Below are 15,276 nucleotides of genomic sequence, written 5' to 3' on the forward strand. Positions count from 1 at the left end.
CAATTCAGTAGTTGTTACATTATGTCCATAGACTGTAACATCTAGCAGTGGGGGGTATGACATAAAACAAAAAACAAAAACAAAACACTGTTTCTGCCTTGATGATATGGTGAAACGATAAAAAAAAACAAAAAAAATGTGTGGATGTGGATTCACTTAAAGGGATAGTTCACCCAAAATTCAAATTTCACTCATTATCTACTCACCCTCAGAGTCCTCCGTGGCTTCTCTGAGTTACAGCGGGGCTCCGTGCAGCACTGCATGTCCATATGACGGTAGCGAACGGAGCTCACTTTTCTTCGTAACAAAAAGACACACCAAAAAACATCCAAATACCTCCATACTGCTCGTCTGTAATGTCCCTCTTGTATTGAAGCCCCGACATGAGAAATTTTTCCGAAAAAAATTAAATAAGTCTATGTTTTAAGTTTGTTTGTAGCGGAAGCTCCCAGCACTGCTCTTCCTGGTCCGTCCAAATCTCGCGCGATTTGCGGAGCTTCCGCTACAAACAAGCTTAAAACATATACTGTACTTATTTAATTTTTCTGGATCCATACAGTAAGTACATATCAGTAAAAACAGTTCCTTATGGTGTCATTAAAATTGTTGATATTCAACAATATTGTGTAATTAAAATAAATAGTTTAATTTAAAGATTATGAAACTTAAAAAAAAAATCATTTGACTTATGAAAGTTTGGTTTTTCCACAAACACTTTTATTTCACCATTTCTTTCTGCTGTTGCACAAACACAGTTCGTTCCTGCTCTGGCGTTTCCTGTTTTAAATATTGATTCCTCTTTCACAGCGAACACGCAGAGATCTGGAGTCTGCAGCTGCTGCTCATCACCTCACAGGTAAGACACAGGTGTTTATGGATATGTGTACAGATGAAAATCACTATTGATTATATTAATGTTGTGTTTGAGGAGGAACAGACTGATGTTGCTCAGGGAGAGTTTTTGTTTTGATGTCTCACTTGAATCAGCTGTGATTTTTGGCCTCAGAGCAAAAACAATATTTTCTCAGTAGCAATTTTTTTTCCCGCTCCTTCAGTTGTTTGTGTTTTTGTTTTGTTTGATTTTTCATGTTGGATTTGGACGCATCATCTTCATCCAGCTGAGATCATGGGTGTTGGTTTGACTTTGGTCACTTTGCTCGTCATTGTGACGCAAGGTTGGTGGTTTTACTACTTACTTCATCAGGTTTCTTGATGTGGAAGTAACAGATATCAGATTAACAGTGGTGAAAAGTAAAAGTACTTATGTATTATACTATGAAAATACTCTGTCGCAAGTAAAATTAACAATCTGGTAACTGTTCCTCAAATATTGATGGCATATTAAGTACAAAAATGTGTCCTATGGATACTATAATATATAATATCATCAGATATCACTAAGCTAATGATTATATTAATATGGTTTGATCTGCTGGTTATTTTCTTGTTAAATGATTCATTGTTTGCTTTGTGGCTCAATAAATGAGGAAAAAGCAAATCCTCATAACAAAGAGAAGTTGTGTTTTATGAAGCATAAATAACTAAAACAAAAACCTGGGTGAGGGATCCCTCCTCTGTTGCTCACCCTGAGGTTTCTCCAATTTTTCCCTGTTAAAAGGGTTTTCCATGGAGTTTTTTTTTTGCCATGTAAAGCCCTTTGAGACAAATTGTTTCTTTAGACATTAATCTGTTTGCTATTCAAATAAAATGGCCTTGCCACGCCTAAATTCTGTCCATCTTGCATCTTGTACCTGTGCAGGTGTCTTCGGTAAAACCTGGGACTTGAAGCTGCCTCAGAGCATCGTGGGAATCAGCGGCTCATGCATCACAATCCCGTGTCGCTTTGAGATCCCTGACGATCAGGAGGAAAACATCCTGAACTGCTCAAACAGTGGGATGTGGAGGAGAGGACGTACGTTTGGTCCCATTGTCATAAATTCACGAAGTCCCACAAGTAACAAAATAACAGTAGGTTCTGACTGTCTTTGTTTATCTACTTGTTTTGTTTTCACATACTGCATGCATGCATTTCAGCTGGTGACACCTAGTGGTAGCTTTCAGTAACAACAGCATCATTTTCTTGAATTTCAGTGTTTCTTCTCTGCATGTCTTTTTATTTTGTTTTTATTATTAAAAAAAAAACATTATTCAGTTTTAATTTTTAAAAATGTATATTATTACTTTTTTTCACCAAAGCTGTGCTGGCAAAAGATTTGTCGGCCCACCACTTCCACACACGTGGCCTCTGGTCCACAGGTTGAGAGACACTTAAATAGATTATAGATAGGATCGTTATTAATAGATTCTATTGATTTTCTCTAACCCTCTCGTAGGGAATCGTTGTCGGAGACTTGTTGAAGAAGAACTGCACCACAGTTTTATACACCTTCTCAAAGGAATTCAGCGACACATACTTCTTCAGGCTGGAGTGTCCGAACGCACTCTTATACACGTTTGATAAAGGAGTCAACATCAGCACTCAGACAGGTAGAAATGGGTTTCGTCTTCGTCCTGTTGTTCAGAAACACCTCAACGATTCATGTGTTCATGTTTCCAAGAGGATCAATCTAACTGACTTAACACCTGTGTGACCACATGACCTTTTCTCAAGTTGATTTTTTTTAATTAACTGAATCAACCACAAATGTCACAAAACACCAGGTTGAAATTTTAACTTTGGTTTGTGATTGAATACTTGCAACACTTGCACTTTATGTTAGGCAAGGCAAGGCAAGGCAAGGCATCTTTATTTATATAGCGCATTTCATACCAAGGCAACTCAATGTGCTTTACATAAAGACAAAACATTAAAAAAAGAAGCATAAAACAGAATAAAAACAAACAAAACACTAAAAACAGAGTAAAAGCAAGAGCAAATAAAAGTAAAATGAAAAAAAATAGATAAAAGAGCTCAGCTATAAGCACATGAAAAGAGAAATGTTTTTATTATTTATTATAAATTTTATTATATTATATATTATTTGCACCTGAGAATAGCAGCCATGGTGGTCGTCTCCTTTACTCATTCCTGAATTTTAGTTCTTTATTTGGAAACCCATTAGTTGTCACATAGGTCCTATACTCTTCCTGCGGTCCGCATAATACAAAGTATAACAAAAACATGACATACAGTATAATAGATGATATCAGTTATTTGATCCAAAAAGTCAAATTACAAAAATTTCCAAAAAGCTTCTACTTCACCCAGCCCCGGCTGCAGAACCAAATCAAAGGGGGGGCATTACATCTTTTCAGGGGGGCGCACTTTAAAAAAAATATTGTAATATCTAATAGAGTGTTGTCGTCCCCCCTTCACAAGTACACACACACACCACTTGCAATAGGGGGTTCTGGGGGCAGTCCCCCAGAAAAAAAAAAAATAAATAACACAAAATGAGGCATTCTGGTGTACTCTGAGGAGAAATAGGGGGAAAAGACAACATTGCTTCAGATAAAAAACAAACAAACAAAAAAACAGATTCAGTAGCCTACTGACTGGGGTTCCTATCATTGTAATGGCAAGAATGGCTAGAGTGTATTATGGTCTGGGGAGCTGTGGCTGGAGAGCAAAAACAAAACTCAGTTTTTAAATCTTTCGCCCTGGACCAGCCTTCAAGGGCCTGATTCCTCTGCTTCACCATGGAGCTCACTGTCTCCTTCACACTTCTGCCCTATCTTCATCTTTATGTTGATAGCTGCAGCTACTGTCAGATATTAATATAAGACCCACACATGCTTTAGTTGTATACTGCTGAATAACTGGAGCGGACATGTCCTGAGATTTTCAGCCTTCTATGATTATAGAATAAAGCCTTTTACAGCATGTACACACGCAGCGCGAGCACACACACACACACGCGAGCACACGCACACACACACGCAAGCACACACACACGCGAGCACACGCACACCCACACACCTGTTGTGGTTCTCCTGCTCAGCTGTCGCTCGTGCCTCAGGTTGCTGCTCTGTCCTAGAGGTAGTTTTAGTTTGTGGCGGTGGTCGGAAAAGAATTTCCTAATATCCATTGATATCAGTTTTTAATTAGCCTACACGTTTCCTCTCGCTCCGAGACGGCAGTGTGAATGTAAACAAACTTCCGCGCGTCACTTGCAGCAGCACGTACGCGTCACGTGACACAAGCCGAGACGTATCTGCCATAATGAATTAAATCATAATGAAATATTTTTTTGTATTTTAGATTTTACTGATTTCAGTTAACTGAATATGAATTAATACAATGTGACACACAAAACAAATTATGACTGTTATTATCATAATTTAATTAATATTAAATTATGAAAAAATTCAGCAGAAAAAAAAACTCATTGCTCCTCTGACAGCCAATGGGGGGGCAAGGAGGCACGGGCGGGGGGGCACTGCCCCCCTAATTGACCCCCTGACGCCGGGGCTGACTTCACCTCGCTACAGAGCGAAGATCAACAACAACAATGGTGACTTCCTTCTATGCAGCTACCAAAGTAGTGAACAGTATTTTTATAGCAAACAACACAGTGCTTCCCTTTTTATTGATTTTTCTAAGGCCTTTAATACAGTGGACCATGAAGTATTACTGCACAGATTATCTGATTCTGCTATTAGTTGGTTTTCTAACTATCTATCAGACAGGGCTCAATGTGTTAAAGTTGATGGTTGCTCCTCTGATACCCTGGCGGTCCACAAGGGGGTGCCACAAGGCTCAATATTGGGTCCTCTGCTGTTAACAATTTATATAAATGAATTGGGGGAAAATGTTGAAAATGCAAATTTCCATTTTTATACCAATGAAAACAGATTTTTTTATTTTTATCTCAAGCAATCTGCCTGGTAAAATAAAGGTAAAATAAAATAAAAAATGAAACAGACTTTTGGATAATATTCCATGAAGAATAGGGTTGTGATTTATGGACACAAGATCAAATGTGCCATTAAATAGTTGATGTCATTTTAAAACACCTACTAATGCAAAGATCCTGACATTAATGTGTCTCTTTGTTTACTTGTGCAGCCATCTTGCTGGTGTATCCAATGTATTCTGGGAAAATTCTCAAACTTTGTTGTTGCGTCCTGAAAAATCTTTATTACCATGGGGTTAAATTTGTTATTTTGGGTTGAGTGACAGTCAAACAGTCAGTGGTGTTTACCGAGAGTGAAACGCCTCCATCTTTAACCACGGTCTGCTCCTCCTCCTCCTCCTCCTCCTCTGCAGCCGCGCCCCCTCCTGTGATCATCTCTGCGAGTCACTTTTCCGAGGGCGACCAGGTGAGGCTGCAGTGTTCGGCCTCGGCGCCGTGCAGCAGCCTGACCCCCTCCCTCACCTGGCTGCCCGAGGACAGCTCCAGACTGGAGGAGACACAAGTGCTGCAGGTGACGCAGCATCACTCACTTATTCTAATTTATTCATTTATTCACACATAGGCCGTCCTTCTTGACTTCAATGAGTATTATCTAAAAGAAAAAGGCACAAATGTTAAATTTAAGTTTTAAAATGAGCAAAATGATAAAACAACAGCCATGTATTTGCCTTCATATTTGATAATGATAATTGAGCTTAATTTAACAGCAGGACAGCCTATGTGGCACTAAATCAAAAACAGATCATAGGGTGTGTGTTTATTTATACAATAGATTTCCTGGCACCGAGAAATAGTGATACCTAATTTATATTTTCTTTTTAATATGATTAATCTATCACTGCTATTAGTTTTTACAAGATGAAACAAATATAGAAAACACATAATTTATACATACATTTATTTCATATACAGTTTATTTTTCAGTTTTTGAGTATTTACATAAGATATGATTCTATTGCAAAGCCACTAGTTATAAACTCATATGTAGTATGTAGTAAGCTATATATATATATATATATATATATATATATATATATATATATATATATTATAACAAGTACATTTGCGTAATGAATCACAAAATGTATAATTATTTTCTATCGCTGCCCCATCCCTCTGGAACTCACTCCCCAAACCCATTCGTATCTGCACACACTTCCCAACATTCAAAACTCACCTTTTTATATTATTTTTGTGTGTTTTGTACTGTTTTATTGCTGTTTTTAACTGTATTTCACTCTGACTTCACTCTATTTCATTATTTTTTTAAGTGTAAAGTGTCTTTGAGCATTTGTAAAAGCGCTTACAAATAAAATGTACTATTATTATTATTAATATCAACATACATGTTGAGTATTGTCAGACCTCTTCCATCAACGACTAAATTATATCAATCATATAACAACTAATGAGGTGTTTTCCTGTTTCCTTTGTGCGAGCAGAGTTCAGTTGGACAGATGACGATGACCTCCACGTTGACCTTCATGGCCTCGGCCGACCACCACAACCTGAGCCTCAGCTGCTCTGCGTCCTACCCGCTGTCAGCAGGGGGCGTCGCCGTGACGTCCGCAGCGTCCCAGAGACTCAACGTCCTGTGTGAGTCTGTTTTCTCCTTCACCACAACAACAGACCAGTCTCACAGCGCCACAGTGGCCTCTAGTGGCGCACAGGATAACTGCAATGAAACAGTGGCATCATGCAAAGGTTTGGGCACCCGGGTCAAAATGTCTGTTAACCTTTGAAGATGAAATGATCTCCAAAAGGCATAAAGTTAAACATGAAACACTCTGTTAAAATTTTAAGCAATATCAAAGGTTTGTAGCCTAGAAATCTAGACGCACCCTAGCGGCAGCAAAAATATTTGCTCCGTAGGTGGGTCTAGAAACGAGCCATAGGAACTTTTTGAGTCTCGAACACCGATTGTGTTCACCAATCACAGCGCTCTATCTGTTTAGAGAGTCGTTGGGCGGGCTTAACGTGATGACGACATACATTTTAATTGGCTTGTCAGGCTAACGTCATCCTGCTCTTTGCTCTGATTGGTCGTAGCGCTAGCTAGCGCTACCCTATTGCGTGCAGAGGCAGTTTGAAAGACAGCCTTCATCCCGCCCCCTGGATTGAGCCGAGGTCTACCGGTCGTTTCCAGACTATACATTTTAGTGATATAGTCTGGCTCGTCAGGCTAAAAGGTTTGGGCACCCGGGTCAAAATGTCTGTTAATGTGAAGATGAAATGATCTCCAAAAGGCATGAAGTTGCAGATAACACGTTCCCTTTGCATCTTCAACAATATAGTATGTATTTATTTTCATCTTTTACATTTTCAAAAGGACAGGAAACTATCACAGCGTGTAAATTGTGAATATGCTTGTTTCCCATTTTTATTCTAAAACAAAAATAATACATTGATATTGCTTAAAATTTTGCAAAAGAGTGTTTCATGTTTAACTTTATGCCTTTTGGAGATCATTTCATCTTCTCCCACCTGCTGAACTGTTCACATTTTCAGAAATGTTGACCTGGGGTGCTAAAACTTTTGCATGTCACTATTGGGGTGAAATTCAAGTATGAGAGAGAGAGGGAACTTTATAATGGCATAGAATATGAGGTTTATAAATTATTTGCTTAACAGTGTTCAGACCAGTGTTTCCCAACCTGTAGAGGCTTAACAACAACTATGATGGATTAAATATGTATAGTATTTTTACGTTGCACTTACACATGTGTTACTACACAGATTAAGACACAATGACCCTTAAAAACACGACACACAGGCTCTTACAGTAAACCAGTGTGTGTGTGTGTGTGTGTGTGTGTGTGTGTGTGTGTGTGTGTGTGTGTGTGTGTGTGTGTGTGTGTGTGTGTGTGTGTGTGTGTGTGTGTGTGTGTGTGTGTGTGTGGCTGGGACACGTTCCAGCTGTTTAATGAGTCGTTTAAAAACTCTGTGACTTTCCCTCTAAACTTATCTGGAGGTTTCCTTTAAATAATTAGGCCAAAAAATGCCCCAAATTTCACAAGCCATTTCACCAGAAAAGAGGGAAAACAAAACTGTGTCACAGTCATAGTTTTGTTTTTGCTTTTTTTCCCATTAAACATCCCATCACAACCACAAATACATCCTGTGGCCCTTTAAAGACAGGAAGTCACAGTGTACGATGGATAAGGTCGTTGAACCTTCGTCTTGGGTTTGCTTTCTGCTGCCATCTCTTGTGTTAGGGTCGGTTTTGACCCGTGTCTTATATCAGCTGTAAAAGCAATTATTTATCAACCCATTTGTTTCTCATCTCTTGGTTATGTTGTTAGGCTTCCTTATCCATGAAAAAGTTGGTTTTGCACTTATGATTATTGTTCTTATCGTTATAACCGTGTCAAAACAGACCCTAACAACACAAATGTCATAATTTTAAGTTTTATTTTGTTTTAATAGACGTTCCTGACAAAGTCAAATACCAATAAACAAATGTATGTGGTACTTTTATGCATTAAAACTTGTCAGTGGCGACCCTAACACAAGAAGAAGGTTAAAGAAGCTCCACTAGGACCAGCTGGTACAACAGAAAACACATAAATGTTTTCCATCATCTAATAACATATAATTATAGGCTACATTAATATATTTTCGTAAAGAGCCTTGAGATAACGTTGTTGTGAGTACATAATCTGACTTAATTTGTTGATTTGAACTTTGAGATGTTGTAAGATGTTTATTGAAATATCAAAGAATCAAAAACATCCTGCCACAGATAACATAATTATATTAAAGCAACTACAAAGAACTTTTATCTGGATATGCAAAAGTCAGCACGGCAACAAATGAGGCCATGGGTGTGAAGATAAGCTATTTCTTACTGTAATAGTGTAACTCTTTACCTTAGGGAGGCAGTGGTGAGGTCGTTCCACCGGACGAAACAATCTACAGCACTCGCTGCACGCACAAGCCAGATAAGCGTCTTTTACGACAATACTGTACGCACTAGAGCTCATGGGAAAGGCAGTCTTCATTCTAGCAAAACACTACCGGTTTTGTCCACAGGGGTCGCCAAAATCAACACAAAATGAGAGTTCTTTGTAGATGCTTTAATCTTATTCAATATACTATATAATCTCTAATCATCATCACTTTCCTGCAAATTGCTAATTAAGTTAATTAAACCCTGAGATGGGAAAATCACCTGTTGTTTCATTCAGACCATATTCAATTATTAGATTAGAGTGAGTGGGAAACAGTCAAAGAAATGTTGTGTTATATAACAGATTAATAATAACAATAATGATGCGTTGCAGTTGTGCATTAGTGAAACTTTGTTGTGGTAGAATTGCAACTTTTTAAATATATTCTTAAAGTAAACACATCCTCTCAAAACACATGTAACAAGAGACATTTATGTACTTTTTTCTTTTCATTCATGTCCAATAACAAACTGAAGATACTGATGACTGATGATGATCAGTCACTAATTCACACATTAATGACATATTTGACAAGTTCCTCCCTCTCCTTCCTTTCGCCCTACCTTCCTGTCTTCGCTCTGACTGTGACTTATTGTCTATTAGGTTGATTTATTGTCTATTAAGTTGATGAGTGTGTTGAACATGGTATGACACAGACAGAAGAAAATATAGTCCGACATGTTTGAACACGGCCGCTCAGAGTGACGAGGCCTCAGGGGGGGATTTTTTGTTTTGTGTCTTTTTTTGCAGAGTTGGACGTATTTTCTTTTCCCTGTCAGAGTTTGAGGAGCTGAACTTGTCTCAACTTGGTGTTGAAGTGAAGCGTTCAGCCACAGGCACAACACCGGCTGTGTGTGTGTGTGTGTAAGTCACACCTGTGTAGAAATGATTTTGCAGCACAGGTTTTTAAATGATTCTGAAAGTCACAACTGGTAATTTATGGTTCGTGACCTGTAACAGGTGATAAACTGACTCCGGCTTTTCATAAACAACATAATTACCTAGAATAAAGAGTGCAGACCTTCATTAATACCAGCATGCACCAGAGAAAAAAATGTTTCTCCTCATGAACTGTCACTCCTTGGTGCAAATCAGAACCTGGTGGTGGACTTTTATAGTTAGTTTGTTTGATTGTTTTATTTTTAAACTGCGGACCTTCAGTGAAGTCCACGACGAATTTCCCTATGGGGACAATTAAAGTATATTGAATTGAATTGAACTGAATTGAATTGAATTGGATCCAGTTGTCCTGTCTGATGTTTCTGTGGCTCCTCCTGCACAGTGGTGGACACTAACGGAGTAAATTTACTTGAGTACTGTACTTAGGTACATATCCAGAAGATTTGTAATTTACTTGAGTATTAGATTTCTTTGGTACTTATTACTCTTACTTGAATACATTTCCAAGACAAATATTTTTACTTTTACTCGAGTTAATTTCTAGGAAGGCTGAAAAGTACTCGTTACTTTCAGGTCTGCTCTTTTTTTTCTTTTTTTCCCCCAAAATACTATTGAACACAAGCTGTGTTTGTCAGAGAAGGAAACCCTAACCCCTAAAAGCAGCACATCAGGTGGTTTCAAAGAGTTAATTCTCAGAAACAAGAGTTAAAAGGTCCTTAAATTCATTTAGAAAAAGTTATAGTAATTCATTGATGTGAAAAATAAGAAATTTACTCTTACTCTTACTTTTACTTAAAGTAAATTTAAAAGCATGTACTTTTGGATACATAAGTACCTTTAAAAGCAAGTACTTTTTTACTCTTACTGGAGTAACATGTCGACTGAGCTACTTTTACTTGTAACGGAGTAAATTTTGACCAGTAGTATATACTCTTACTCAAGTACTGGGGTTCTGTCCATCTCTGCTCCTGCAGATGCTCCCAGATTCACCGTGGCCGAGCTCAGTCCGTCTGGTCCTGTTTCTGAGGGAACTACGGTGACATTCACATGTTTGAGTGACGCCAACCCTCCTGTGAGCCGCTACAGCTGGTACAGAGACAACCGCATGGCGGTGAGAGACCATCGTTTATTTGTCAAGTTACTTATTGTTTACAGTGTCTCACTGATTTCGCTTGACTTTGCTTTTTTTTTTATAAAAAAAATCTTCATCATAGCTCCATACAGTGGCAGAGGGAGAGACTCTGGTGCTGCAAATGAAGCTGGAGGACAGTGGGACGTATCTGTGTGAAGCTCAATCATTGAGGGGCTATCAGAGATCCAGATCGGTGGCTCTGGAGGTCAGCCCCACCAAAGGTAAACTTAAACCTTCATATAGTACATGTATAAAGGTAGATGTTTGTGTTAAAGCTCCATACAGTATAAAGGTAGATGTTTGTGTTAAAGCTCCATACAGTATTTATGTAGATGTCCATGTGTAGTGTGATTATAAAGCAGCTCTAGGTTCTATATTAATACTGTGAAAGTATCAAAGCCTCAGTGCACATGCACACAACAAAGCAGTAACACTAAGCCCCGCCTCCTCACCACCTCCATCAATTTGCAGAATTTGGTTTCTCTGAGTGTTTTATTCTGAGATCTACTCTATTTTTATTGGATCGGTCAGAAAACAGCCAGCCAATCAGAAGAGAGTCTCAGGGCCTCCTCTTCTCTGATTGGCTGACACCAACTTGTTGTTACGAGAGCTCCAGAGAGAAGCTGAGAGAGGAGATAGACAACTACACTGAGATGGTTTTTATAGCTACAATCAGACCTTTAAATCTGCAGCTTCTCTACGTGATCCGTCTCTGAATTGTGCAACTGTTAAGAGAAAAAAAACACAGTAGATACGGAGTCAAGACTCGACAGGGCGTTGCGCAACAGACTTTGTGTCTCTAGACTCTGTCCTGTTTATGATGAGGCAACAGAGTGGGGCGACGTGACTGAAGTGCTCACTCCGTTATGGTCACCGCTGTTGTCGTCACTGCATTCAGTGTGATTTATCCTCCGCTCTAAAAAACACAGATTTAAGCACTTTTACGTTAAAAATCTGAGTTTCTTTGATGCTGTTTGATGCTCAGCTTGTTTCTCTGAGCTTAATATCCAGGCGTCACATGACTGAAATCTTCCATCCAGTCAAAAGACACATTTCATTGATCAAAATGTACAAATTTTAATATAAAAAAAGAAAAATATAGAGTCCACACACTAGAATAAGCTCCTGGATATTTACCACATGCGACGTTTCGGGCCATCAGATGTCACGTTTAGTTTTAGTTTAGTGTGTTTATTTCGGTCTTATAAAAACAAGTACAATAGACAAATATAAAAGTATAGATACAAAACAAAACAAAACAAAAACACAACAAATGCACTTTGACCGAAAAGGTGTATAGGCTGAAGCATCAGCTTATTTTGCCTATACCCTTCTTAAATTAACATCTTCCATCCACTCAATTTATGAGCACACTGGTATTTATAATTCAGTTTTATATTTATTAAGAATAATATTTTTAAATAAGTTTCTGAATCTGTTAAGTGTGTTACACAGTTTGATTTCTAATTCTAGATTATTCCATTGATTGACTCCTTTAATTGATTAATACATCTTTGTTTCACATTTGTTCGTACCTTTGCTATTGTATACACATACTGTAAGTCCCTCTTAGTTCATATCTACTGGTTCGAGTCTGAAACATACGGTGGCCCTGAGGGGTCAGGACGCTGCAAACTCCAAAACACAACACAACACATTAAGAAAAACGCGCTGCAAATATCACAACACAACACATTAAGAAAAACGCGCCGCAAATGTCAAAACACAACAGAAAACGTTTTCTGCGCGTTTTTCTTAATGTGTTGTGTTGTGGAGTTTGCAGCGTCCTGACCCCTCAGGGCCACCGTAGAAACATCCTCTGGACACCGTCTGGAAGCATATTATTATTTACTTTATACATAATTTGAGCACTTCACTCCTCATTGTGGTCCAACACCTAATTGTGATTGTTTGTAGGAGGATGTACAAGCCTTTTAATTGTCTCAAATTTTAATATAAAAATGTGACACAAAGCTGGATAAAGAAGTGAACAGCAACACTGAGGGGGGGTTATGACGCTATGAGAAGCAGCTGGCTGAAAAACACTTATAAATTTCAGAATATTTATCTGAGACACAAACTTAAAACACCCTCTGGCCTGGGGGTCGTGTTCACACCCAGCAGCCTCACACACACACGCGCACACACACACCGTCATACAAACGTCAGAAACAACCAACCAGAGAGCATCATGAAGACAAAACTACGCACAAAGGAAAAAAGCTCTTCAAACGCCATTTGTCACTTTGGGCGGAAAAATGCAAACATGTCAAATTGTAAGAAAAGTGGTTGTGTAAAGTGATTGTGTAATAACTGTCACTGTGTTGTGTTCTTCTTTGGGGGGATTAACTTTGACCTGTTGTGTGTTTTTATTGTGTTTCAGGCTTGAGGATTGAAAACTCGGTGTTGATTCCCTACGTTCTGTGTGGAGCGGTGTTCCTCCTCTTCGTCCTGACCGTCGCTGTCGACCTGTACAAGTATAAAAGGTAAAAAAAATAAATAAATAAATACGTTTTTCTGAATCATGACGGTGCAGTTTTTTCTTCCTCAACTTCTTGTTCTTGAAAAGCCTCACCAGTTCCTTCCTGTGGGTTTTGTCTAATCCTTCTCCTCTTTTCTTTTTTTTTTTCTGCTGTCAAGTCTTTCCAGGCGGCTGAAGGTGAGAGGAATTTTTTCTTTCTTTCTCTTCTGTTCAAACAGAGAAAGTGACAGACACCAGACGTTAACACACTCGATCTGATAAGTCGCCTCTGACGTCCTCGACACGTCACCGTCCAGTCAGAGCAATCGTCTCGCCGACGTTCGCCGTGTCTTCAGCGCTTCATTTCAGCAGGAAATCTGGATGACTAATGGACGAGTGATACGTCATTTTGCCTTTTAGAGAGAGTCGTCTCTCCTCTGCTGCGTTCGCTAGATAAACAATCTTGATCTGTCTTAGGAGGAGAAATTGGCAGCGTTTTAAAAACTGATGGTTGGAGCCAGTTGTCCTCATAATGGGGAGTCTTATTTCCAGTTAGTTTTGATGATTAGAAAATTATATCTGTGACAGAATAATCCAGCTCCATTATAACACTTAGATTCACCTTAAAGGGAAAGTTCAACATTTTGGCAAATTGGCCCATTGCCATAATCCCTATAGTCATAGCAGTAGGTTTGTTACCTTTAATTGTCGGTGCAAGCTGTTTTTAGATCGGCGGAGCAGAGCCGTGAGCTGCTGAGCTACGCTACGGAGGCTAATGGGATTTCTTGGTTTCCCTCATCAAACTCATCAAATACACAATCCAACAACTCCAAAACACTCTTGTGGACAAGTTGTGACCTGCACATTCACCACGCTATGAGATAATAACAGAACGTTACCAGACAGAGTTGTTTTAGAGGTAAATTCATGCAAAACCGCTGATGCGCGTTGCCTTCAGGGACAGTTTTTCATCAAGCAGTCTCTGAATTTACCTCAAAACCAACTCTGTGTGGTAACGTTCTGTTATTATCTCATAGCGTGGTGAATGTGCAGGTCACAACTTGTCCACCAGAGCGTTGTGGAGTTGTTGGATTGTGTATTTGATGAGTTTGATGAGGGAAACCAAGAAATCCCATTAGCCTCCGTAGCGTAGCTCTGAGCAGCTCACGGCTCTGCTCCGCCGTTCTACAAATAGCTTGCACCGACAATTGAAGGTAACGAACCTACTGCTATGACTATAGGGATTATGGCAATGGGCCAATTTGCCAAAATGTTGAACTATCCCTTTAAAGCTTCAATGATTTTGTTGTAGACACTGTTTTATTTCACACTCCAGGTTGTATTTGTTGCTCAGTTCCAGCTCACTGCCTTTTAACTGCAGGATTAATAATCACATTTCATTTCCTTCTCATTTTCTCAGGAGTTGGAGCTGAAGGCAGAAAACGCCTACACTGACCTGAGGAAAGTCAGCGTCAAGTCTGAGTACGAACAAATCCAGGTATCTGAGAATTAATCATATTCATCTGTTCCTTTTTTTTTTGTCTGGGTTTGTAGTTTGAATGAATATTTTTGTTATTTGTCTTTTATCTCTACAAGTTTCAACAGCAGAAAACGAAGAAGGCCACTGAAGATTCACACTACATGAACCGTGCCTCAATGAATGAATAAACATTACAGTGGTTTAATATATTATATACTGCATGTTAAATGGCTTCTCCTCTGTGCTCTTTATCTGCTGGTTTGAAGCTCTGTCAGTCTGTTTTGTTATTCACCACCACAATATGTTTGATGTTGAAACTAAAGATCAGCTTCTTAATTCTGAATCAATGTGATTGATTTATAATTCATCAAGAGTACGAAACTATTAAAGATGTTCAGCTCCATATTCATATCTTCTCCTGTTTTTTTTGTGTTGATCCATAAGAAGAGTAGTTTTAGTTCTCACTCTTCAACTTCTCACTGGGTAATTCTGTGATG

At 38.8% G+C, this 15,276-nt stretch overlaps 1 protein-coding gene across 1 annotated transcript; it reads left to right on the forward strand.

The window, feature by feature from the left end:
* The first annotated feature begins 750 nt into the window (after window positions 1-750).
* Window positions 751-15,076, forward strand: LOC310994190 (myelin-associated glycoprotein). Its single transcript, XM_083982786.1, has 12 exons — window positions 751-856; window positions 1,119-1,175; window positions 1,760-1,968; window positions 2,334-2,487; window positions 5,210-5,367; window positions 6,299-6,452; window positions 10,681-10,817; window positions 10,921-11,059; window positions 13,222-13,324; window positions 13,479-13,497; window positions 14,720-14,797; window positions 14,896-15,076. Exons 2-12 carry the CDS (start codon window positions 1,127-1,129, stop codon window positions 14,965-14,967), a joined length of 1,272 nt encoding a protein of 423 aa, XP_083838912.1. The 5' UTR covers window positions 751-856; window positions 1,119-1,126; the 3' UTR covers window positions 14,968-15,076.
* The last annotated feature ends 200 nt before the right edge of the window (window positions 15,077-15,276 follow it).

The sequence above is a fragment of the Trachurus trachurus genome (assembly GCF_905171665.1).
Source record: "Trachurus trachurus genome assembly, chromosome: 11".
NCBI classification, from domain to species: Eukaryota; Metazoa; Chordata; class Actinopteri; order Carangiformes; family Carangidae; genus Trachurus; species Trachurus trachurus.

Coding starts and splice junctions, on each gene's coding strand:
- LOC310994190 (XM_083982786.1), top strand. CDS start 1,127: ATGGGTGTTGGTTTGACTTTGGTCACTTTGCTCGTCATTGTGACGCAA. Junction 6,453..10,680: donor CCAGAGACTCAACGTCCTGT/GTGAGTCTGTTT, acceptor CTGCTCCTGCAG/ATGCTCCCAGATTCACCGTG. Junction 14,798..14,895: donor CTGAGTACGAACAAATCCAG/GTATCTGAGAAT, acceptor TATCTCTACAAG/TTTCAACAGCAGAAAACGAA.